Genomic DNA, 26,090 nt, shown 5'->3' on the forward strand with positions numbered 1-26,090 from the left:
TCATTATATTTGTGTTTAATTCTTATATATTTCCCTTATAACATCAAGTATATAAAACTTTACAAAGTTTGAAAGTGTAGTTTTAGAAATGCTGTTAAAATAATGGCCCTTTTTATATATGAATTTTTTATGAATCTTGTAAAGGTAAACACAATATTTTTTTGTAAAATTTTTCAAAACTAAAAAAAAATTTCTTACATTAATTTCGCGGGAAATTGTAATAACTCAAATATTTATAACCAATTTTGAGTTTTTCGATCTGTTTAGAAATACAATTTAGTAGACATACCGTATTTCTATTAAATGTTGCAACAATTAGTACTTAAAGTATTGAAAAATCTTCAAAAAGTGTAATTTTTTCCCTTATAAACGCATTTACAAACTTTGGCGGCGATAAGCGTGCTCTTACATACCTTCAAAGTAATTGAATAATATTTTACAGTTTTCCATTTGACGTTAAGCTACAACATAATTACACTATTATTATTTGCGACTCATACATACATACATACATACATACATACATACATACATACATACATACATACATACATACATACATACATACATACATACATACATACATACATACATACATACATACATACATACATACATACATACATACATACATACATACATACATACATACATACATACATACATACATACATACATACATACATACATACATACATACATACATACATACATACATACATACATACATACATACAAACATACATACATACATACATACATGTACTACATAAATAAAATTTGTATATATAATTCTTCATTATTAGGCTTAAAACTTTATTATCATATGTATCACAATTTACTAATAAAACAAGTGGCGCATAATAAGTGTTGTCATATAAAAATATATATAAATATAAAAAAATTAATTGACACAAAAATCAGAAAAAAAAATAAACTTAATTGAAAAATTAAATTAAAAATATACTTTCACACAATTACTTTAAGGAATTCTTTGGAATGTAGAGCCAACAATTTCCATTTTTTTAGATGCTGGATAGTGTTAAATCGAATATTTCGTATTAGGTATTGTCTTTGAAATTACAATAAATTTTTTAAATTAATTAAATTTGGCATCAACAAAATTTTTTTTTTATTGTCACGTTTAAATGGTTTTGAGCCTTGTTCTTTTTTCAATTGGACCGACATTCTTCTTATTTGTGAAAATATCATTCCTCCATCACATATCGTTCAGAATCTATTATTACAACAGAAGTACATTCATACTAACTTGACGTGATGGCAAATTTTACCCCTTTTATTTTTTTTGGAAAAACATCAACTACAAGATAATTTTATTATAACTAATTGTTTCTTAAATATAAGAGACAACATTTTGAAATTAAAATAATACAAAATTTTTTTTTTTATTATTCAGTTTTATAAAATAATATTTCATTTGAATCGAATTTTTGGGACAATTGCCAGAAAGTGACAATAATAATACCAATAATGATTCGGGAACAGTTAATCATATTTACTTGAAATCCTTTTAAGAAATGTTGGGAATTAAACAATACCAAAAAATTCTCAAATTCCTAAAGAAAAGTGTAATTAAATTTCTTACTATTTATGTACTGACAAGTTGTCAATTGGTATCGATAGAAAAATCCTCCCCTCAACTCTAAAATAATTATGAATAGGAGAATTATATAAAAAAATTTTAATTTCTGATTTGTTTTATAATCTTTCTCGATACATTACTCGTATTTAATTTCCTTGAACATAAAGTGCAGATAGAAACAAAACAACCGAAACTAAAAAGAAAACAAATAAAAGACAAACCTGAATACGTGCCTCTGGTAAACCTATTTTTTCTGCCAGCCTTTCTCTAGCAAACACGTCAGGATAATGGGTCCTCTCGAATTCTAAGAAAAAATAAAATATTAACAGTAAAAATTAATAAATTAATAAATAAATTATAACAAATATTCTAAATATGTTATATATATAAGTAGAAGCATACGATTGGCTCAAAATTTCTTACTTAGGTTATGATCTAATTTTTTAATATAACTATAAAGTAACTCAGAATTAAGAACTATATTGTTAGAAATATCAAAAATCAAATGCTTTTCATTAAACAAAGGATACATGAAGCTTCTGAGCTGGTGTACCATAAGAGTAAAGTGTTATAAAAAAGACCCCTAAAATTTACACAGGCCAATTAAATAAAAAAAACTAACGCAATTCTTGGGCTTTATTTGACACGTTTTAAAAGCTCAAGTCCAATCGACCTTTAAATAAAGGTTTAACCTTTATTATATATTCTCCCTTTTTCGAGATATAATTACCCTAAAAATAATGTATGATTTGGACTCTGGGTTAAAATGGTTGGCCGGTGTTATCAATATTATACTACAAGTAAAGCCATATCATTATAGGAATATATTTTAATAGTTTCTGTTCTTCAAAATTTTACTTATAGTCAAGATTTTTTAGTTGGCATATTTTTCGAATAAAAAATATAGCATTTAAATAAATCTTTAATCTTGACATTTTTACAGAAAAAATATAATAATTGAAAGGGCAATCAATATATAAAAAGAGTAAAAGGTCTAAAACAATCCTGTTTAAAAAACTTGAATTTTAAATTACTTAGGATAGTATTACATTAAATGTACGATATCTGTTTAAACAAAAATAATAAGTATACCTTTCTCCAAACTATCGATTTGTTCGTTGGTAAATGATGTCCGATTACGCTGTAATTTACGTTTTAAACGCAAACGCATTTGAGAGTCTTCGTCGCCGGAAGAATTATGATCGGAGTTTCCATCTGAGGTACTTTCATGCGAATTAGCATGGGATAGATCTCCCGAAAATACATCTGCAATAATAACGAGAGAAATAAAATAAATAAGGGCAAAAATATATTTATTAAAATAATATAAAAATTTAGTTTACATCCACTCTCAACCTTACCCTATCTTGAAGAAGAAAAATAAAACGAAAGAGAAGGGTACGTAAATGCGGAAAGACTTTCAGATTGAAAATATTTGTCGAAAATTACAACTTTTTTAAATTTAAGTTAACTTTATAGACGGTTAAACGGCTGAACCAATTTCCTTGAAATTTTCACAGTGTCTTCCTGTATGTCTGGAAGGCTACTTTTTATTTCGAAATTTCAAGTGGGAGGGGTGCCACGCCCACATACAAACTTAGTACTAAAAGTCGCATATCTCAGAAAGTACAACATTAACATTTGGTACCTTCCATATGAAGAAAATATTAAATAAGTATATCTGAGAAAATATAACAGATAGAGTTCTCAAATTTTGTCGGAACCACATTAGTGTCAATGTGATTATTTAAGGAAAAAGAGGCGGACTAGAAGTAGGGGGCGTGGCACCTCCCATAAGAATTAAATACAAAAACTCGCTTATCTGGGAAACTATTAGAGTTAAAATCATAAAATTTTGCACGAAGAACTTTAACATCCATGTGAACATTTTGGGTAATAAATTGGCGTAAAATATACAAAAATTCGTTTATCTGGGAAACTAGAGCTAGCTTCTTAAAATTTTGCACGAAGAACTTTAATATTTATCTGAAAATTTTGAGGGAAAAGGGCGGACTTTCATTAGGGGGGCTTGGAACCCCCTCCCATATGAATAAAATGGAAATTTTCGTATATCTGAGAAACTATTAGAGCTAAAATCCTTAAATCCTTTGACATTAATGTCAACATTTGGGTAATAAATTGACGGACTAGCAAATTGGAACCTCCCATATGAATTAAATATAAAAATTCATATATCTGAGAAACTATTATTATTTATCTGAAAACTATTATAGTTAGAATTTTCAAAATCGTAAAATGTTTTTTTATTTACATTGCTTTAAGGGTAGCAAAGCACACTGGGTATTTCTATAAATAATGAGATATGCATGAATTGTACCTGATTATGAGCAATAAACGAATTTATCTAAAGTCAATTCATACATAGCGAATTTTCAGAAAATATATTAAAAAACAAGTAGGAATGTAAAGTGGGGCAATAACGACACTCTACAACAGTAGGTATCAAATGGTATTTGTGAAATGATATAACATTTATATTAATATTAATTCTGAAATTTTTCCAATATGTTGACAACAAAGAGTTTTCTAAAAGAGGGGTTATATGGGGGCAAAGGTAAATATGGTTGATGGATTTATGCAGAATTTAGTGAATTTTGAACTTCAACTCATTTTACGAAGTGGAAGAGGACTATGGTGTGACCCTAGCGACCATAGTCCTCTTCCCAATGAGGACCGATCATTACCAAAATTATTAACTAATTTTAGAAAATAGAAAGAATTTCGAACATTTCGAAGGAGTTCATGTGCAATAACTAGGAATTTGCGAAATTTGTATTTTAATTCGAAGTTCCTTAGTTAGTCGAATGGTTTTTATTTATTAATATTTGTATGTATATTGATTAAACAAACTTTTAAAGAAAATAACAAATGTTTTGTGCAGGTCGCGTATTGAAATTTGGCATATACACTTATTTTGAACCAAATATTTAGCTTATTAAGACTGGTTAAAATCAGGACTTGAATTTTTCTAGACCTAAACAATTGATCGCATCGTATATGACTTCTTCATTCATATATATCGGAAGGCATTACTAGTTTATGTATAAGCCAAAATTACGATGTGAAATTTAGAAATGATCGACCCATATTTCGTTATTACGATAATTAGACAAATGTTGATTATCTCATAAACTAAACACAATATCGACAAACTGGAAAAAGTACCGCAAAAATACATACATGTTGGGTCAAAATAATAATATTCGTGAAGTTATATTTAAAATTAAATTAAAATACACTATTTCATGTAGAACAAAGGAAATGCAACAGCCATTTTTACACATGTAAAAAATCGATGTAGGAGAATCTAGAGACAGAAATTCCGTAATGATCCTAATGCACTTTCACTTTTGCAGCATTATTAAATTTTTCCATATAATCAATGATTCATGCACGATTTCCAATTTTGCTGTTTCTGCTCATCTTTGTTATCATTAATCAAAAATGGAAAGGTATGATATCGCAAAATCGGGAAACATTTTGTTTTTGAAACAAAACCTAATTTATACTTACTCCAAACCCCTATGGTTCAGTTGACTTTTGAATGTTGAAAAATAACTTTCTTTAATCTTTCCAATATATGTACATTAGGGTGGCCCCGTTTTTATGGATGAAAAATAAGGTGTCGATGTTCCCAACTAAAATTAAAGTTTAATTGATTATAAGATTTCTCAAAAATTTTGCCCTGGGGTCAAAGGATAAAAATGTCCTTTTTTGAGGTTTTTATGATTTTTTCATATTTCTTCCAAAGGAAAGATACAAAATTTTGGTATCATAAGAAAGGTCCTTGATTTTAATTTTTCAGATTTTTAACATTTTAACACATACGAATTTAATATAATTAGTTGAAATTAATACACAATAATCCTCAATAAAATCTACCGGTTTTTTGCGTTTTTGAAAATTCAATCTAGATCAAAATTTATTTTACTTTATAGACGTCTATGTATGCTACCAAAACATTGCGAAATAATGTAAACAATAATATAGAAACCGTTATTTACAAAGCAAGCATATCAAATAAGTAGATGTTTGGGATAAATTGTGTTAATATTTTAGTTAAACTGAAAAATTTGATCGATAATAGAATGAAACCATAAAGTGTTATATACCATTGTAAAGCTAATGAAATTACGCATATGCTGATGTACATATTATGTACGTTAGATAAATATACCTATCAGAAAACCTTTGACAAATTAGAGTTTATGATATTAAAATGAAATACAAAATATAAAGAATTTCGAAAAAAAAAAAAAACATTTCGGTGAAATTGTTTGAGGTTTATAATAATTTCAATTAATTACATTTATAATTCCATGTAAAAATTTGAAAAACTTAAAAATTTTCCGAAAACTTACGACATTTGTAATAATTTTGGAGTTGTATACAAATTTGTGTTATGTCATTGAAATCGTCTCTCAAAGACCTTTCATATGATACTAAATTTGCATATGGTTTATTTGCCAGAAAGAAAAATCATAAAAACCTTAAAATAGGACCTTTATATCCTTTGATTCAGCTCACCAAATATTGACGTCAGGAATAAAATCTTGACAAATGGTATCTTATAATGAACTAAATTTTTATTTTCGGTGGGAACATCAGCAACTTCCATTTTGGGGCCACCCTAATGTACATAATTTTTTTTATTTTTTACCAAATGTGGTGTTCTCTTGAACCATTGAACCTTTAACTACAAAGTTGCAGTATAAGATATTTCTGTTAAATGGTGTTAAATATAAGCACAATCGGATCAGACCTGGGATAAATGCATTAAGTATGTTAATGCATTGACAATTTTTTCACCATTAAAAAAAAAAATAAACTTGCATTAACATTAACATGGGTACATTTAATGCATTAAATTTGCATTAATATTAAATATTTTTGAATTTAATGCATTAATTTTACATTAACATTAAATATTTTTGAAACTAATGCATTAATTTTCCATTAACATTAAATCATATGTAATAAAATTAATGCATAAATTTTACATTAACATTAATGTATATAATAATTTATACAAATAAAAATACAGCGCCAAAGACCTCGATCTAACTAAATTCAAGTAAAATTCAATGTGTTAAAGTCCTTTCTAATTAGTCCCATACTCGATAATATATGTCGGAAGAATAGTATCACTTCCCACGTATTCTTTTTTGTTTATTTTGTCACACTGTGCAATCTTATACAACCTTAAATGTAAATATCATATTTAAAACTCACAAGTTTGAATGGAATATAAGAAGTTTTAGAAAGGACTTTAACCCATTAAATTTTAATTGTATTTATTTAGATCGAGGTCTTTGGCGCTGTATTTTTATTTATGTTTATCAATTTTATATATGTATATTAATGTTAACGGAAAATTAATGCATTATTTTTATTACATAATTAATGTTAATATAAATTAATGCATTAATTTCAGAAATATTTATTGTTAATGCAAAATTAATGCATTAATTTATTAAAATATGTATGTATGTATGTATGTATGTATGTATGTATGTATGTATGTATGTATGTATGTATGTATGTATGTATGTATGTATGTATGTATGTATGTATGTATGTATGTATGTATGTATGTATGTATGTATGTATGTATGTATGTATGTATGTATGTATGTATGTATGTATGTATGTATGTATGTATGTATGTATGTATGTATGTATGTATGTATGTATGTATGTATGTATGTATGTATGTATGTATGTATGTATGTATGTATGTATGTATGTATGTATGTATGTATGTATGTATGTTGTATGTATGTATGTATGTATGTATGTATGTTGTATGTATGTATGTATGTATGTATGTATGTATGTATGTATGTATGTATGTATGTATGTATGTATGTATGTATTTAGTATGTATGTGTATGTATGTAGTATGTATGTATGTATGTATGTATGTATGTATGTATGTATGTATGTATGTATGATGTATGTATGTATGTATGTATGTATGTATGTATGTATGTATGTATGTATGTATGTATGTATGTATGTATGTATGTATGTATGTATGTATTTATGTATGTATGTATGTATGTATGTATGTATGTGTGTATGCATTGCATGTATGTATGTATGTATGTATGTATGTATGTACGTATTTTTTTATGTATGTACATGATACATGGTACTTCCAATATTCCAAACCTTATGTCTGCATTTAATGTTCAATGTGACCATCACTTTGCAACAAAAGAACCCATCCTAATACAAATTAAACATTTACATTTGTATGTATGCATTTTTTTTTGTTGCGCAACAAACCAGTCAGAACAGCCCAACAAAACAGTCAGCCAACCAAAATTATGAGGTTTGACTATGAAAGGTATGACCCGAGGCGTTGTTTGGTTGTATATTGCAAGACACACCCTAAAATGTAACCAATTATATGAAATATTTTTATTCAGTGCGTGCGACAGGGATGGCAATAGTGTGCATTTCCTAAATAGTTGTATATTTTGAAGTCATATAGGTACATACATATGTAGGTACATGTGCGTATGTTGAGGTACGTGGGACATTTATTCAGTATTAAAATCAATAAAATGAGGCAAATTTTTGCTGAAAACTTTTTTATGGTTTTTTTCAAGTATATTTACCAACTAAACATTTATAAATCCACCAGCAGGCCACTTTTTATTAAAATTTTTAGATAACTTGACACAATTTTTGTTTCCGTTGTAAGGGTACTAACATTTATGCATATGTGGAACTAATTTTGATTAGGTCCAGAAAAATTTATATTAATAGGCCAGCTCGAAAACATTTTAATAGAATGATTTATCTATACACAGAATTTTATCTGGATATAATCATTTAATAAAGAATTAAGTGGTATTAAGTGATTATCAGAAGTAAAATTCCGCATAACGAAAATACACATTTATGTCGAATTTTATCCCGATAACTTTGATTGTCAATGTGCGTTTAAGTAATTTTCGGTAATGGTCCTTATATGGGAGTTGTGACCAATTATGGACCGATCAGGAAAAAATTTCGTATAATAATTTATATGCCAAAAAATCAAGTCGAATTTTACTCCAATACATAGCTATGACCAATTGTGGACCGACTGAGATCTACGTTGGTAGTGTTATTTCCGTTAATCTTATATTTGCATGTACACCTTGGTATGGGGGCTATGGGAAATATTGGATTAATTGTTATGAGTTTGAACATACTTGATCCCTGGCAGAAAATAATAATATTTGACAAAATTCCTCGAAATATCTTTGGTAATTTCTGAAAAAACTACATAAGAATTGGAATAAAAACGTTATTTTTTTTTGAAGTAGTCTGAAATTTTAACTTATAACTTTTTACTTTTACTTTACGTGAACCGATTTGACTGATTTTCAATACCAAACTGTACCGGATAATAAAGAATGTTATGGGTGAATTTCGTGAAATTCTATTCCTTCGTTTTAACGTGAGCGTGTTTTACACAGACGGGCATAGCTAAATCGACTCAGAATTTCATAAGGATCAAGAATATATATACTTTGTTGTCTCAGATGAATATTTCTTGGTGTTACATACGGAATGACAAAGTTATATATACCCTCTGTCACCACTGATGGTGGTGGAGCGTATAAAAATATTTAACTTTTTATATATTTTAACAATATTTATAGGTTATGGCAATTTTTTTAATAAATTTAAGAAATTTATGTTGTCAATTAAAATACTTTAAAATATCATAATTTTTTAATTTTCATTCTCTTGTGTGGAAGCAACCCAACAAAAATGCCATGTACTTCCAAAAAATTACATTTTTCACCACTTCAAAAGTTGCACTCATTCTATCCGGACAAAATTTCATATCAGCGCATTTGTGAATCTTAGAAAGAAGATTCGATTTTTTAGAAGCCTACTATATATTCCGCCTATTTCAATGTAACTAAAAAGGTTGAATATTGTTGAAAAAATCTTAGTTTAACAGCTAAACATTTTAAAATATTCGACACCCTGCCAACAAATGGGAGTTCAATTTTGGATACATAAACTAAATCGCCACTCAACTTTATGTTTCTCAGTGCTACATTACTTTTGAATTTTGATCATATTTATGTTAAATTTCAGCTCGTATCAATATACCAAAAATAAACTTAAATGATAATAAACAGATAAATAAAACTGTATACAAAGAACACTTTTTTATATACTAACAAGATATACTAACAAGATAACTTTATAACTTTATACATACATAATTATATTTGCTCCCAAATTTTATAAAAAGATTTGACTAAAACTTAACACTGGTAAGTTTTAGGCACTAATAAACAAAATAAGACTCATCTGAGCAAAATCGACAACAAATCGTTCTGTTTGTCACAAAGAAGAATATGTACATACATACATATGAACCCAGCAAAAAAAGAACTTCCAAAGAAGCGAAAGAGAAGTAGAATTTACTCCATGGAAGTACTGAAAAAGACCTGAAGAAGTAATGATTTCAACACAGGCTTGTTATAGGGGGGATGTCCTTTTTATTTGATTCCAAATTCACTACTTATGAAGTCATTCTCAAGAAGAATTTTAATGCTCTTTTTTTGGAATTATTCGGAAGTGAAATTGTAGTATTATAGAATACAACTAATTTGACTTAAATAATATTAATATTAATTAGGGTAATAGAAACATTTAATACAAAAGCCCAAATACAATATCTCATAAAAATGTAAGAACAAAAAATATATCTTCAACATTGAAAAAATATAATTATTTTCACTCCTTCGGAAGTCTTTAAACATCACTTTCTCAGAAGGTAAAAAATTCAATTAGTGCTATTTTTGAAATGGTGAAAAATGTTATTCTTATGGAAGTACTTCGTTTTATTTTTGCTGGGGATATGTATGCACCCCCCTAAAATGTTTCATTTTGTTAGATTTTAAGATTGTCAGAGAATTAGCACGATGGAAAGATGTTAACACGTACCACTGGGGCCTAAAAGTTTTCAAAATCTAGATTTTTTTTTGCAGTTTGCCGACCCATATCTCTAGAACAGTTTAACATATTTGGCCGTGTAATACATCAAATTGAAGCGGATACTATTTATAATATTTTATATACAATCAAAATACGTAAGTAGTACTGGATTCGAGATAATGAAGCCACTGTCCCTAAAACCGTAGCTATATACCCCTTGGAGCGAAGATGGGACCTATGTGAAAACGACAGTTTCCTTTCTATATTATCAATTTTTTGAATGGAAACATTTATGTATTTAAAAAAATGAAGTGTAATAGATGTCATTTTAATTTTATTCTTATTTAAATTTATTCAAGTGATTGACATAATGTGTTTTTTTTTTGCTCGTCCTTTGTGAGTAATTGGTTGAAATCTGTTATGAACTAGCTTAACTCCAACAACTTTCAAGTTGTTTACCATCCTTTTCCCTCCTGGTAGTTGAGGTTCTGCGAAGTTGAAGGATATTTATCCAGAAATTCGGTGTTAATGTTAAATCTCTTGAACAACAGGTAAGCCTCACTTTTAATTAGGGCTGAGAGACCTTTTTCTAGGAATTTCGGCAGTTGTAATTTTAGTTTGGGTCGCTTATTTCTGGAGATCTCCTCATTTTCTTCTGCTTGTTTGTCCCGACAGTGCCAATAAGCCAAATGATTTATCATTTTGTTAATTCCTTTTTCTGATATTGTTTTGTCAATGCTTTCTTGTTTTGCCGCTAAACACACTCTTGGAGCGTTCAACCTGGCTTTACAGTAGTCTCGGACGATGAAAGCACAAAGTGCTTCTAGGGCCTCTAGTTTTTGGGAAGTCTGCTTAAACTGGCCACGGAAGAGTTGTATTTTCAGACAATAAATAGGTTTTGCCATTCACCGGGCATGGTGTACTGGAGACGTGAAGCGCACATCTTTTCCGTCAAGATGGCCAAGATATATCAATGCCAACTGTGAAAGTAGTAGTATCTTGCTGGAATTTACAGTTTTTCTTTGATATTCTCTACATCTTCTTTGGGCAGTAGTTCCAACACTTTTTCCTACATCGAACTTGGTAAAACCATCCTAATGTACATAGATCAGAGGAGCGCAAGATTGCCATTACATAGCAAGCGTGATAGGGTAAGAAAATTCTGCTGACGCTAAGTTTTTTACGCATACACTATAGGTTTAATTCTTCTTCTTTTTATAATGAGCAATATCAGTTGGTTTGCTCTCAACTTGAAAAACAATATCAAATCAGTTGCTGATCATCACTTGTCGAAGCAAGGTCTGTACGCGACGTTTTTAAAATACACACAGAAATACAACACAAAATTTTGAGAAAGCCGAATTAATGTAGGAGAACATGAGAGAACAGTTGATAGTTTTTTATATATAGACTTTGATATACGCTGGCTGTCAAATCCATAATAAATATTGACAGTTAGCATATGCTTTATAGTTTATAGTCATTTTATTAGTATACTTTTATTTGAATTGAATTCTGTTCTCTGCGGCTTACCAACCAATAAAACTATGGTAGTCTATGGTAGTATGTGTTGAGCAACACGGACTAGTAAGACATACATACTACTACATACATACATACATTACATACATACATACAGACATACAGACAGACAACATACATACATACATACAGACAGACATACATACATACATACCTACATACATACATACAGACATACAGACATACATACATACATACATACATACATACATACATTACAAGGACATACATACATAATAATGACATACATACATACATACATACATACATACATACATACATACATACATACAATACATACATACATACATACATACATACATACATACATAACATACATACATACATACATACATACATACATACGATTGTATGCGACGTTCGTACCCCTTCAGAGTGGTATAGATTTGGTAAAAATTGGAGTACTTGGAATACAATATTGACATTCTGCTCCGTTCTGAGAATACTATATTTGCAAAAGGAATCATCCCATTCGGAATCTTGTTTTCCAAAATATATATTAAAATATGGCGATATCATACGTGACGAAAAACGAAAATGTTTTTGAAGTACATACATGTAAATATTTACGAAAATCTGCGAATTCTGTAGGTGTATCTACATATTTTCCATTCGTAATCCATAATTTTTATATAAAAAAAATAATATAATTTTATAATGAACATTTATGAATATCGTACGTGACACATCGGATGTGACAGATTTTTCTCCTGAATTTTTTTGGGTTATAAAACATATATTTTGGAAATATATGCACACACACACCTCAACAAATAAAAAGGAGTAGGAAGGTGCAGTCGGACGGACATGGCCATCCTATATATGTATATGTTTAAGCAATTTATAGATAAATTAAAAAACAGAAGTTTTATGGCGACTAGGGTCAAATATGGACCGATCCTTATAAAATTTTGGGGTGGGATTTTTATTCATATAAAACTTATTTGTGCCAAATTTTATTATAATACTAGTGCTTATAAGTGAGTTACGGACGTTTAAGTGTTTTTCAGAAATTAAACTTTGAATGGAACTAGGGTCAAATGAGGTCCAATCGTTATGAAAATCGTCATAATGGTTTAGGCTTATATACATTATAGATATGCCGATTTTGGAAGGAATAGTATTACAATTAACAGAATTATGAGCTAAAAAGTGATATTTGCGGGTCCGTTTGTATGGGGGCGAGGTGTAAAAATAGACCGATTTCAAAAATTTTCAACAGTTTTCGTCTTTGGTGCTACAAAAGATCATGTACCAATTTTTGTTGAATTATCTTCAAAAATGCAAAAGTTATATTTTTTCAGTCGTGGTTTACCTTTTCATGGAATTGCCCATGTGTATCTGCAAGTAATCACTAGGTTTATAATTATTTTTGGGAGGTAAAATACCACAGCACTATTTTGCTCTTCATTTTGTGATGAACGCAGAGCAAGTAACATCGTGTGTGCGTACACACAAAAAAAGGACTGTAATGTCAAGAAAGTTTGAGTTTGATTCAAATAGTTTTTACATTCGGATTATGCCCAACATCTTTTGATTTTGATTCAAATAAAATTTACATTCTGAATGTGTCCAACAACAATTTCTGCATTTGCGACAAAAGTATATTGAACTGTTGAGGCAACAATTTTTGCAATTGGGGCAAAAGTATATTGAACTGTTGAGACAACAATTTTTACAGTTGCGACAACAGCAACTTAACCGTTGGGGCAACAAATATGACATTTTAGGCAACATTTTTAACTTTGCCTCTACAATGAATTTAAACTTTAGGACAATAGAAACAGACTTGTAAGTACAAATGAAAAATGTTGTTGGGCACAATCCGAATGTAAATTTTATTTGAATCAAAATCAAATTATCTTAGCATTACAGTCTTTTTTTGTGTGTAGAAGAACTATAGGCATGAAATGGCGTCTTGGTCCTACTATGACACATTGGTTTTATAAAAGTGTAATTAGACCAATTCTAGCTTAGGCTTCAATAATCTGGTTGACTTCTGTGGACAAAAAGTGTAATATCAAACTACAACAGTGGTGCCATAAGTACAATAAACCAAGGATCTAAAAACGTTGCTAGATATTCCATTCATTAAAAATATTTAGAATATGAGGCGGCACTAACAACCGAACAGCTCATAACTTTAGGCGAACTGGCCAAAAGCGGTTATAGGACACGTCATCAATGTATACTGGACACATTGAAATCATTGGACGTGCCTGATCGCATATCAGACACAGAAACTTTGGAACACTGATCCCAGAAATAATGTCTTGGTCAATCGGAACATTTCTCACGAACACTGATTGAGAAATTCTTAGGAATTACGTCCAGGAAGCTTAATTTCTGAACATTGAAAGATAATACATTCAGTGGACAACAAACATTTTTCTTCCATGAAAAGCAGCGAACAACAGGCCCGATAGTGGCCACGGTGTATTTTTCGGATTTGATGTAGTATACATACATCCTCCTATCAATCTAATCCTAAGCTAAGTATTAGATTTATTATCGATTTTATTGCCCCTATTTTCCCATATAAGAGATCTTTAAGAAAATCAGTTTTTGAACATCTTGGTTTAAGAAAAACATCAGTAACTTTGTCAATAAAAACCAAATTGCGTTTTACCCAGAATAGACATAATTTTCTAATACATTAATAAATAGTACGGTTCTTATATAAAACAGTTTGTAAAAATGTCAAAACAGGTTAAGGTGGAAGTACACAACACGCGTTGAGGCGGCAACGCGTTTTACGCTTTTCAAACTTTTCGCGCTTTACAAGCTGCAAGTTACACACCACGCATCATTTTGATCTTTATTTTAAAGTTTTTTAAGACTTTTACTGTTTTTAAAAATCAAAATTTTAAGATTTTGTTTATTTTTTAATATTTTTTTTTCATTGTTGGTGAAATTTATTTCATTTCAGTTTATTCTTATTCTACACAAAACAAAATACAACCCTGATCAGCTGCCGACGCGTCAAAAGTTGAACTTTTGACGTTACAAACTACAGTGTGTAACTTGTTAAATGAAAATATACTATTTCAACTTTTTTTGACGCGTGTTGTGTACTTTCACCTTTAGTTAAACATCGTATATATTTATAATTATAAAGGCCTCAGCTTCCACTTTTAAATCCGTTTATTCGTCGTATAATCGAATAATTTTTAAAATTTAATCGACTACTCGAATGAAAAAATATAGTACATTTTTATTAGAATAATTTAAAACACGAATAATTGACAACCCTAGTTTATACTGTATGTATTTAATTTCTATAAGTCTGTATATCATTATAAAATTACCCTTATTTTTGTTTTGTTGTTGATTTTGTTTATGTATTTTTCTTTCTTTATTTTTTTGATGATTGTGTGAATGGTTGGATGAATTTCATGGACAATTTATCAATGACATACTAACAAATCTATACACTTTGTTGGCCAAACATTTGATGACAGTTATGATATGTTTTTCTATGTTCTCCTCTCTTCTGTTCAATTCAATTTAGTTCAGTTTTGTTCGTTCTGTTTATTTTCATTTCGTTTCATTTTCTACTGCTGCTGTTGTTGTTACTGTTATTGTTTTGTTTACGACATTTTTGTTCTTGTCATTTATAGTAATTAAGTATCTAAATAAGTGAATGAAATGGATGGCCTTTAATAATAACGATGTAAATCGAAGTCATCAAATTAACTTCCCATATATTACTGATACATATTATGTAGTGTGTGTGTCGCAGCAAAACGACTACTACCATAACATTAGGGGGTTATGTTATAACTAACTGGATTTCTGCACATGTGAAATTGTAAATCGTATCCCGATACCAACATAATATTAGGAGGATTTTTATGTGGGGTCTTGATAAAATAACTAAAATTTTTTAACAACTTGCTAGTTTCAAAGGTTTACCAATAACAAACTGGATACCAGAAAAAGGTCTGTCAACAAGATCAAGTACACATTAAAATTCTTTGAATTTTTATTAAAAATTCTCACTCGATTTTGCACAAATGAAGAATATATATATTTATCATTTTTATTTTTTTTCATATACATATATGTATATACAATATTATTTTGTGACAATAGATACAAATGTTATACAATTTGAGAAAATTAAATAATAAACGTATAAACGAAATCCACCCTAATGTAGAATATTTGCAACATCTGTGAAAATAATGTGTTTTTGAATTTGTGCGTGTGTTATGATACTCTACTCGTAATAATTGGCTACTGGCAGTGTCATTAAGGAGAAAATTTGACCATTCATTCATTAAATACAACCGAAACAATGTTAAACAAATAAAAACAAAACACAAAATAATTTTGGGGTCATAGTTCAATGCAAGTCTTTCATTTGTTATTTATTGTCTGTCTTTAAATAAAGTTGTTATTTTATTTGTTACAACTTTAACGTAAAGAAATCAACTTCCAAGGGCTGAAAGTGAAAGAAATATCTTCGAAATTCAATTGTAACTTTGATTGAAATCAAATGTCAGATGTTTATTAGTATTGTACATACAGAAATCTTTTTATTTTAGGATACACATAGCCCGAATTAGAAATTTCCAACATTTGCAAATTACTCAATTATTAAGTTTTATTACAGTTGGTTCGAATCCAGTTTAAGTGTTTGAAAAATTCAAATAGAAATGAAAACAAGTGAGAGTGCTATATTCGGCTATGCCGAATCTTCAATACCCTCCACCTGCAAGCTACTTTTTATTAAAACCCATTTAACTATCTAATTTTAAAATAACTTGACAAAATGTTTGTTTCCGTAGTGAGGGCACTAACATTTATGCATACGTGGAACTAATTTTGATTAGGTTCATAAAATGTTATATTAATAGGCCAGTTGCAAACATTTTAATATAATGATTTAAACACGAATAATTAACAACCCTAGTATATAAGATTCGTCGTAGTCGAATACAATGAATAACAATTTTAAAAATCCAGCTTTTTCAAAATATTTTCTTCAAAATCCAGCTTTTAAATGCATTTTATTTTATGAAAATATCGCTTTCTGTTTTAGAGTTACAAAGAAATTTCGGAATAAAATCACAATTCCCGAAAAATAAAAACGCCTATACATATGTACATAAAATCAAAAAAAAAAAAAAAGGAAAAATATTTTACTAAACAATTTTTGAAAAAGGATGCTTTTTAATGTATTTTTACTGATTTGTTAAAAAAAAGATTAAAATATATTAAAATTACGGCCCCCTGAATTAAACCACTTTAAGTGCCATCGAACACACTGTGCACTTTTTGTATGTCCGTTTGGCTGTTCATGTAATCCTTGTGCGCAATGTACAGGGGGAATTTTCGAAATAACTTGATGAATCTTCATATAGTCCCAAGTAAACGGAATTTTAAAGAACATATTTATGTTGAACGTCCATAATTCACATACATAATAAAAAAACTTCTTCAATAAGCTTTGTCCTGTTTTGTATGTTTTTGAACTAACCCATCAATTTTACTATGTATCTCAGATCCAGTACAAAAGTGACACAACAACGTGGGGTTTTAAGTGATTTTTGAAGATACTGAAAAGTTATAATAATTATTATTTGATATAAAATAATTATTAAAGCATAAAATTTTGGTGCTTTAGAACATTAATTTAACACAATGATAATTGCTTAAAAATGCTTTCTAGTCGTAGCATAAAAAAATATATAAACTTTTAACGTCTGCAAGTGAAATCTTTAAAATTTCAAGAAAATCAGTCCAGACTTATTTTTTACTAATTAAGTATATTAAAATTGGTACATATTTCCAAAAGTTTGAGCCGATGCACAATGCTTTGTTCCCATATAGCGAATCGGCTAGTATTATGAAATTTGGTATGTTAGTGTCTGATATACACTATCAAAATTAAGAAAAATTTTAATTTTCCAAAAAATCGGTGCAAGGACACGCCCACCTCCCATATAGCTTAAAAGATGAAAACGCCTTTGCATCTACATTTTTCATCAGAATGGAGTGTGTGTGTTTGCTAGTATATTTAATCAAAATCCTGAATTTCTAAAAAATCGGTCCAAGGACACGTCCACCTCCCATAAACCCTAAAGCTTAACCTTAAAACTACGTTTTTCTTCAAAATGTATTCAAAATTAGACTATAAGTATTTGATAATATAGTAAACAAAACTCCAGCATCAAAAAAAAATCGGTACAAGGACACGCCCACCTCCCATATAATATAAAGCGTAACAACGTCATTGTGCATAAATTTTTGAAAATTGATCGTAGGATTATGAAATTCGGTATATAGGTGTCTGATAGTCCAAATAAGAAAAATTTTAAGTTTAAACAAATCGGTGCCAGGACAAACCCACCTCCCATATAACCTAAAACGTAAAAACGATATTTTAACTATATTGTATAATTAGATTATAAGTGTTTGATAAGATAATTGTCAAAAATGTTGCATATCAAAAAACCGGTTCAAGGACACACCCACCTCCCATATAACCTTAAGCGTAAAAACGTTATAACTACATTTGTGATCAGGATGAATTCAAAATTGACATATGTTATAATAATTGTTTTTGAAAACTTTATGCCAAATTTTGTTTCAATCGCTCCAAGGTTTTGTTATGCTCCCATATTTCCTTTTATTAAAAATCGTTTTAGAAAGTTTAAATACTGACAGATTGTTATTTACATAACTGTAAGTATTAGTTTTCTCAATTATTTTTATTGAAATATGTCTTAAATATAAAGTTAAAAAATATCCTTTTAAAATATAATCATCCAAATGCCCAAAAAATTACAATGCCTTTTTTGAAATTTGCGGATTAAGGCATTAACAAAAATGCAAAATTTTCTAAGTTGTGGTTCGAAATTTAACATTTTTTATTTTGTATGCTAAAAGACATAATAATATATTGAAAACAAAAATTAAAATTAACGCATCTTTTAAAACAAATGTTTGCTACTTCATCAAACTTTGGAAAATTTCATATTTATATTAAAAAAATTGTATAATTTCCAATACAACAAAAAGTAACAATATGTAATTATTTTTTAGTCGAAAACCATCCTTATTTGTAAAAAATATTCCATTGTACAGAAAAAATTTACTTTGGAATAATTCCTTAAAAAATTAATTTTTGAAAAATTTGTTTCATACAAGCTTTGAAATGTATTATTCTGTCAAAGATATTTGGCTAAAATTTCATTCACTTTAGCGCCCTCTAGAGTCATCAAAAAGAGCAAATATAAATTATATTTTACATATTTAGTTAGGACATTTTATAAGCTTTCCAAAAATATAACATTCATCAATATCCTAGATACAAAAACAAAAATGAATTTTGCCTATGGGACAAAGCACTGTTCGATGTGGCTTCATTAAGAATCCAACTGCGCAAAAAAGTATAAATTGTAATTAAAATCCAACAAATATCTAATTTGTATTATTTAATAACTATAATGATATTTATTTAAACACTTGTCACTCTCTTAAAAATATCAAATAATTTTATTAGCCATTTGTTACACTTTTGTATTTAATACACAATTATAAAAAATCTTTATGAATGAATGATTGAATGTAGATGGGTGGATAGATAGATGGATGGATGGGAGTTATTTGTTAACATGACAACTACATATATTCATGAGAAGTGTGTATAAGTCTGTATTTTGAAATATATTTTATGGGATTTATTATAATGTTGGCATGGTAATAATTCATAATATTTACCTCGCTTAAGTAGTTCTTCGCGCGTTATTTGACTTGTTAAGGTTGCGCCGGCAGGTGTTGGAGGTAGGGCTAAATGAGCAGTTGTCGTGTTACCTGGATACCACGCCCAACCACCAGATTGTCCATTGAACATTCGTAGCTTTTCATATACTGATTCACTTTGCTGTTGAGCTTGTTGTTCTTTTTGTGATGCCAAATTTCTTAAAACGCGGTTGATAGATGACACCTGCAATATAATACATAAATACATATGTATATTGTAATAACAAAAGTATTAATATACTACAAATGTTCATATATACATAGTTCTATAAAATGTTAGTGTTGATATAGATAGAAAAAATATAATTAGGATTTAAATTTAATTACATAATTTTATTTAAATTGTAATGAATGTTATATAGTAAAATAATATGAATAGTTTTAAAACTACAATTAATATTACACAGGTCACTTCACATCAGGTTTTCGAGATATCTTGTCTTACAGATTGAAAAATATGCTCTTGACACGAAGACATCTTTATTTTAAAAATATTTTATGACGACTAAAATACAATATGTTGACTTTAAAAGATTACTTCTGTATTATCTGTAATATAATAGATTTTATTTATTTATTACAGAAGTACAGTGCACTCGCGGTAACGTGAACTAATTAAAACCAAGGGAGTTTATGTTAGCGAAATTGTTCACGTTAGCGATTGTCAAATTTCAAGAAAAAAATATGAAATTTTAATTTATAAATCTGTATTTTACACACTTGAGCGTGATATTCTTTTATTATTATTTATATTATTATAATATAAAACTAAAATTTTATTAAAATCCATTTTCTTTTAACATTAGACCACTTACAGGCCAATTCCTATCACGCATTCGGAGGAACCAACGGTAAAGAGTTTTTTCATTAACTGGAAGTTCTGATGATTTTAAAGTTTGTCTTTTTCCCGGTCCTTGGTATGTGTTGTTTGCACAACTCAAAATTGCTTCTTTTTATACCCTACACCACTTTAGTGGGGAGGGTATATTGTGTTTGTGCTATTGGTCCTATACCCACCTTAAAGTATACTAATCGGCTTAGAATCATTTTCTGAGTCGGTTTAGCTATGTCCGTCCGTCCATGTAAACCTTGTAATCAAACTACAGGCCGCAATTTTGAAGATAATTGAATGAAATTTGGTACATGATCTTCTATTGTCCCAGGGACAAACCCTATTGAAAATGGTTAAGATCGGTCCATTATTTCACCTAGCCCCCATACAACTGTACCCCCCAAAAAAGGTTGTAAACATTGTAATCAAACTACAGGTCGAAATTTTGGAGATGATTCAATGAAATTTGGCACATGATCTTTTATGGTACTGTAGACAAAGCCTATTGAAAATGGTTAACATCGGTCCATTATTTCACCTAGGCCCCATAGAATTGAACCCGCCAAATAGGGCTTTTAAGTTCATAATTATGCTTAATATACTCGTATCTCGACAAAAAGCTGCAAAACCAAGTTCTATACTAGTCTTGATGACCCTGATAAAATTTTTAATTATAGGGCCTCATTTGACCCTTAGCCCCTCTAAAAAGCCCCATCAAAATTTTACTTAAATATCCACAGTTTTATTAAACTGTAAATGGCTTTAGTATATCTGAGGCAAGGTACAATTCAACTTAAATGCTTTATTATGAAAACCACATCACATTTTATTCGTATACAGGTGTAGGGTAATATATGGTCGGCGTCGCCCGACTATAACTTCTTACTTGTTTCTTTTTAATACTGCATATTGTTGACTTAGCAACATTATACTTTTTTGATAAACTAGTCACACTTGTTCCTCTTTGCAAACTATCTAAAATGTCTGCCTTTTCTTTTAACTGCAAACATTTAGATTTTTTTACACTCATAACTTCAAATTTCTTTGCCATATAAACAAAATAATTTAGGGAATATACATTCATTTATATAAGGAGATTCCCAAAATTTAATTCCCGAATTTAATGAATGTATTTCAATGTTGTCTACATGCTTAGAAAACATATATTGTGAAAAAAAAATTGTTCACGTTATAGAGCTTTTTGTGTTTGTTCACGTTACAGAGTAGTCAATGTAAAAAACATCTTGTTCACGTTAGGCGGTGTTCACGTTAGACGGTGTTCACGTTAGACGGTGTTCACGTTACCGCGAGTGCACTGTATATCATCATCCTTTTTCAAGATATCGTAACATGAAATTTAAAACAATTGTAAAGTCCAATTCAGCGCACCTGAAAAAAAAAATTATACTTTGATCTCCGGGTTTCGCCTTTTTTAAAGTTGAGTTGGCCCGTGTTATTAAAGTGTTGCAAACTAACTTCTAGCTAATTTATAAAATATACATATGTATGTTTGTATGTATATCAACTTTTCTAAAAGATTTTTAAAAATTTAGTCGGTTCGGAAAGTGACCTTATTTATGAGTTAACTGTTTTGGAATGGGTCCTTGTTTGCTATCTTTCCAATTGTATATAAATGGGACCAATATTTTTTGTATATTAAAAACATCAGTAAAATATAAAATGAAGTGATCCAAGATCTGGTAAAACTGGTTTAATTCAAAGTGTTTTGATGCAATTCAAATGTCAATGGCATAAAATTCTCAACAGGAAAAATAATAAATAAGCCAAGCAACAGTCAAACGCACGTCTTTCATCACAAATATCAGAGCGAGCGGTGTTTTTAAGGACTGTTTCGTAAAGTGTTTTCGTCATCAAATCAAACGAAACGAATAAAGGAGAAACTCAAGTAATTCATTTGGCCACATAAGTGATGAGTGGGTGGTATCGAAGAGTACATGCGTTTAATAATCATTAATCATTTACATATAAATTGTCACTTTTATGCATTAATAACACAATGTACAACACTCGTCGACACGTGCCACCCACCGTGTGTTGAGCAGAATGAACGCAACGATAGAAATTTACAAATGCTGATCGTCAAATGCTCCAAACAACAAGCACGGCGGCAGTAACAGAAGGTTGTATGTTTAAGACCTCTTCTTAACCCAACAATAACAATGGCAGGCAACACACAAAAAAGTACAACATTGAGAAACAAATTACTTCAAAGAACATCAAAGAAACAAAATGATTCCTTTGTAGTTGGCTGGTTGGATGGACGGACGGATTGGTGAATGAATAGCCGTACATATATAGTGGTGGCCAAAAATAAAGTAACCAATATTATATTTATGTAGAATGGTGCATAACATTTTTGACTCTGAAGAAATTTTATAATTGCTTTTTGTTTTAAGTAATATAATTTGTTAACTATAAAAAAGTACAAAAATAATCCAAAATTTAATGCACACATATGATTTAAGGAGATATTCAATATGAATTGGTCAAAACTAAAGCAACTTCTTAATACATACTTTTAAAATTAATTTTTAGTAAAAAAATGCATACATAGCATATCCGAAATTTTTATAAGAGGAGCACATGTAGGAGTCATTGCAGGCATTATGCGCTTTATTTTATAATTTGAGATGCTGTTCCTTGCGTCGCTCATCCTATCCAAATGGTGTTTAGGTCAGGGATTGTGCTGTCCATTGAAGAATACAAATATTTGATGCTTTTAACCAATTACATGGCTTCATTTGGGGTGGAGTTTTATATTCTTATCGAAATTAAGTTATTAATCAGACATTTTTTTAAATATCGGTAAAAGTTTACTAGCATTCAGTAAATAGGTTCAATACCAGAACAGGAAAAGTCATTTCCTACCATGAATGATGAATGAGATGAAGCCAGATAATTGGTTGAATGTATCAAATTCTTGCATTCTTCAATGGGTGGCACAATCTCCTGACCTGAACAACATTTGAGTACCATTGGATCATTGTAGATCCGCGATCGACAGACATATAATACCACATTTTGCACTTGTATAAGTGTAAGAGCGAAAAAATAAGAAATGAGAAATAGTTGTAATCTCATCTTCACAACAAGGCATGCGTGGAAAACTGAAATTTAGAAATAATATTAATCTAAAACAGAACTAATATTTTTTAGTTTTATAGTAGCCAATATTTTGTTGTCTTTATATTAATTTTAAATATTGATATAGAAATATGAGATTTTTAATTATATTTATTTATTTATTTTTATTTATTTATTTATTAATTTATTTCATTTAGTACAAGTAAGACTAAGAGTCTCATAAGGTACCTCAAACAATAATATATTTTACAATTATTAACTGTTTAAAAGAGAAAAAATACAAAAGTCATAAAAACCAATACAATAAAAAGATAAACGTATATAAATTATTTAAATACTAAAATGTTTTATAACGGCCATTAAATTTAGTCTCATATGAGCTGTCACATAGTCACTAAATTGTGTTTTCTATGCGCGTGAGTAGTCTGTGTAAATTTAGTAACGACCAAAATACACAGTGTATAGGAGTTGCCGATCGTGATTGTAGATTAATTTACTGAAGGATACAGATAAACTAATAGGCACAATATCCTTGACAGGATAAGGGACGAAAGGAACAGCATCTCAAATTATAAAATAAAGTGCACAATGCCTGCAATGACTCCTAAAAGTGCTCTTTTCATAAAAAATTACGGATATGCTATGCATTTTTTATACTAAAAATTAATTTTAAAAGTATTTATAAGAAGTTGCTTAAGTTTTGACCAATTCATATTGAGTATGAAATCCTTTTTGTGTCCGACTTCTGATATCTCTGATCCTTCCCCAAAATCTAAAATTGTGTCGATATAAGAATAAAGAGCATTTAATTATATGAAAATGTTCAAATATTCATTATCAACCGTTTTCACAACAAACATTTTTTTTGAAAATGAATTATAAAACAGTTATTTTTTCAGTTACAAACCCTTTCAGATTCTACTTCCTATCAAAAAAGAGGAAAGGTTATTATATCCTACAGCACTATAGTGGTTTAGCTATGTCCATCCGGCTTATAATCAAACTACAAGTCGAAATTTTCCAGATAATACGATGCAAATGACTCATATGTTTCATTTTACCCAAGGACGAAGTTGTTTGAAAATGGATTAAATCGGCCCATTATTCCCTAGCCCTAATATAACCGTACTTTCCGAATAGTTAGCATCCCACAGAAAAAACCTTAAACATATGTACAGTGGTTGTCAGCTTATTTGATGCAAACTTATTTAAAATACTTAAATCAGTGTAACTCATAAATTAATAAAATTATTAAACAAAAACAAAACGCACTTTACTTGATAACACGGTCCCTTAAAAAAACAATTTTATTTTTTAAATTTTGTTGCTGTCAAATATGGAAAAAACAAAAACAAAAAATGCGCTTATTTTCAATCTCTCAGATTATTTGATGCAAGAAAAATTTTAACTGAAGTGATACCGTTATATTGAAAAAAATAACTTGTTTTATATTATGCTGACAATATCTACTAAGGTTTGCATAATTTTAGTATTTTGTTGGAGTTCAAAAGTATTAAACAGATTTTATTGAACATGGACCGGCGAACAACAATTGAACAAAAAAAATTGGTTATCCATCATTATAAAACTGGAAAAACTCAGCGTTAAATAGGAGAAATAGTGAATTTGTCTTCATCTACAGTCCAGCATATAATAGAGCGCTATACAAAGGAGAATAAAATTGAAAATAAGGGCAGATCAGCGCCTAACAAAATATTCTCCGCAAGTGATGAACGTTGGATAATAAGAAAAATTAAGGAAAACCCAAAGTTATCGGCACAAAAAATAGCTGATGAAGTGGCCACAGGTATTGGGAAGATGTGCAGTGCATCAACTATCCGGTGTGTTTTACGTTCACATGACTTTCATGGTAGAGTACCACTGAAGAAGCCACTTATTAGCCCAAAAAATTCTCGGTTAGCGTTCGCAAAAACGCACATTTCCAAAGGTCCAGACTGGATGACTCAATGCCAAATCGACTGAAAGCTGTTTTAAACCAAAAAGGCTACCATACTAAATATTAGTTAAAGTTAATAATATATTATATATAAGTTAAAAATTAAGTTTTTTTTGTTTTTTTTAGTTTTTAATTTTTCTTTAAGATAATATACAATATGAAATAAATGAATTAATATATCGAAATTGGAATAGTTCCTAATAAACTGGGAATTTTATTTTTTTTAAACCCAAAATAGTTTTAGAGTTACATGTATTTTAATAACATAAAATTTCTTC

At 29.2% G+C, this 26,090-nt stretch overlaps 1 protein-coding gene across 2 annotated transcripts in view; it reads right to left on the bottom strand.

The window, feature by feature from the left end:
- Positions 1-26,090, bottom strand: part of LOC119602297 (paired box protein Pax-6) — a 70,951-nt gene that overhangs the window by 9,646 nt on the left and 35,215 nt on the right. The window contains exons 3-5 of one of the 2 annotated variants that reach the window (XM_037953729.1): positions 19,877-20,102; positions 2,696-2,869; positions 1,837-1,907 (exon numbers count right to left, since the gene is read on the bottom strand). In XM_037953729.1, coding sequence (XP_037809657.1) covers positions 1,837-1,907; positions 2,696-2,869; positions 19,877-20,102 — 471 coding nt within the window. Of the gene's footprint in view, positions 1-1,824; positions 1,908-2,695; positions 2,870-19,876; positions 20,103-26,090 lie in introns of both variants that reach the window. The other variant, XM_037953727.1, reaches the window with a different exon arrangement.

The sequence above is a fragment of the Lucilia sericata genome, unplaced genomic scaffold, assembly GCF_015586225.1.
Source record: "Lucilia sericata isolate MDLA Ls3-8-SP2 unplaced genomic scaffold, ASM1558622v1 Contig000219F_arrow, whole genome shotgun sequence".
Classification (NCBI taxonomy): domain Eukaryota; kingdom Metazoa; phylum Arthropoda; class Insecta; order Diptera; family Calliphoridae; genus Lucilia; species Lucilia sericata.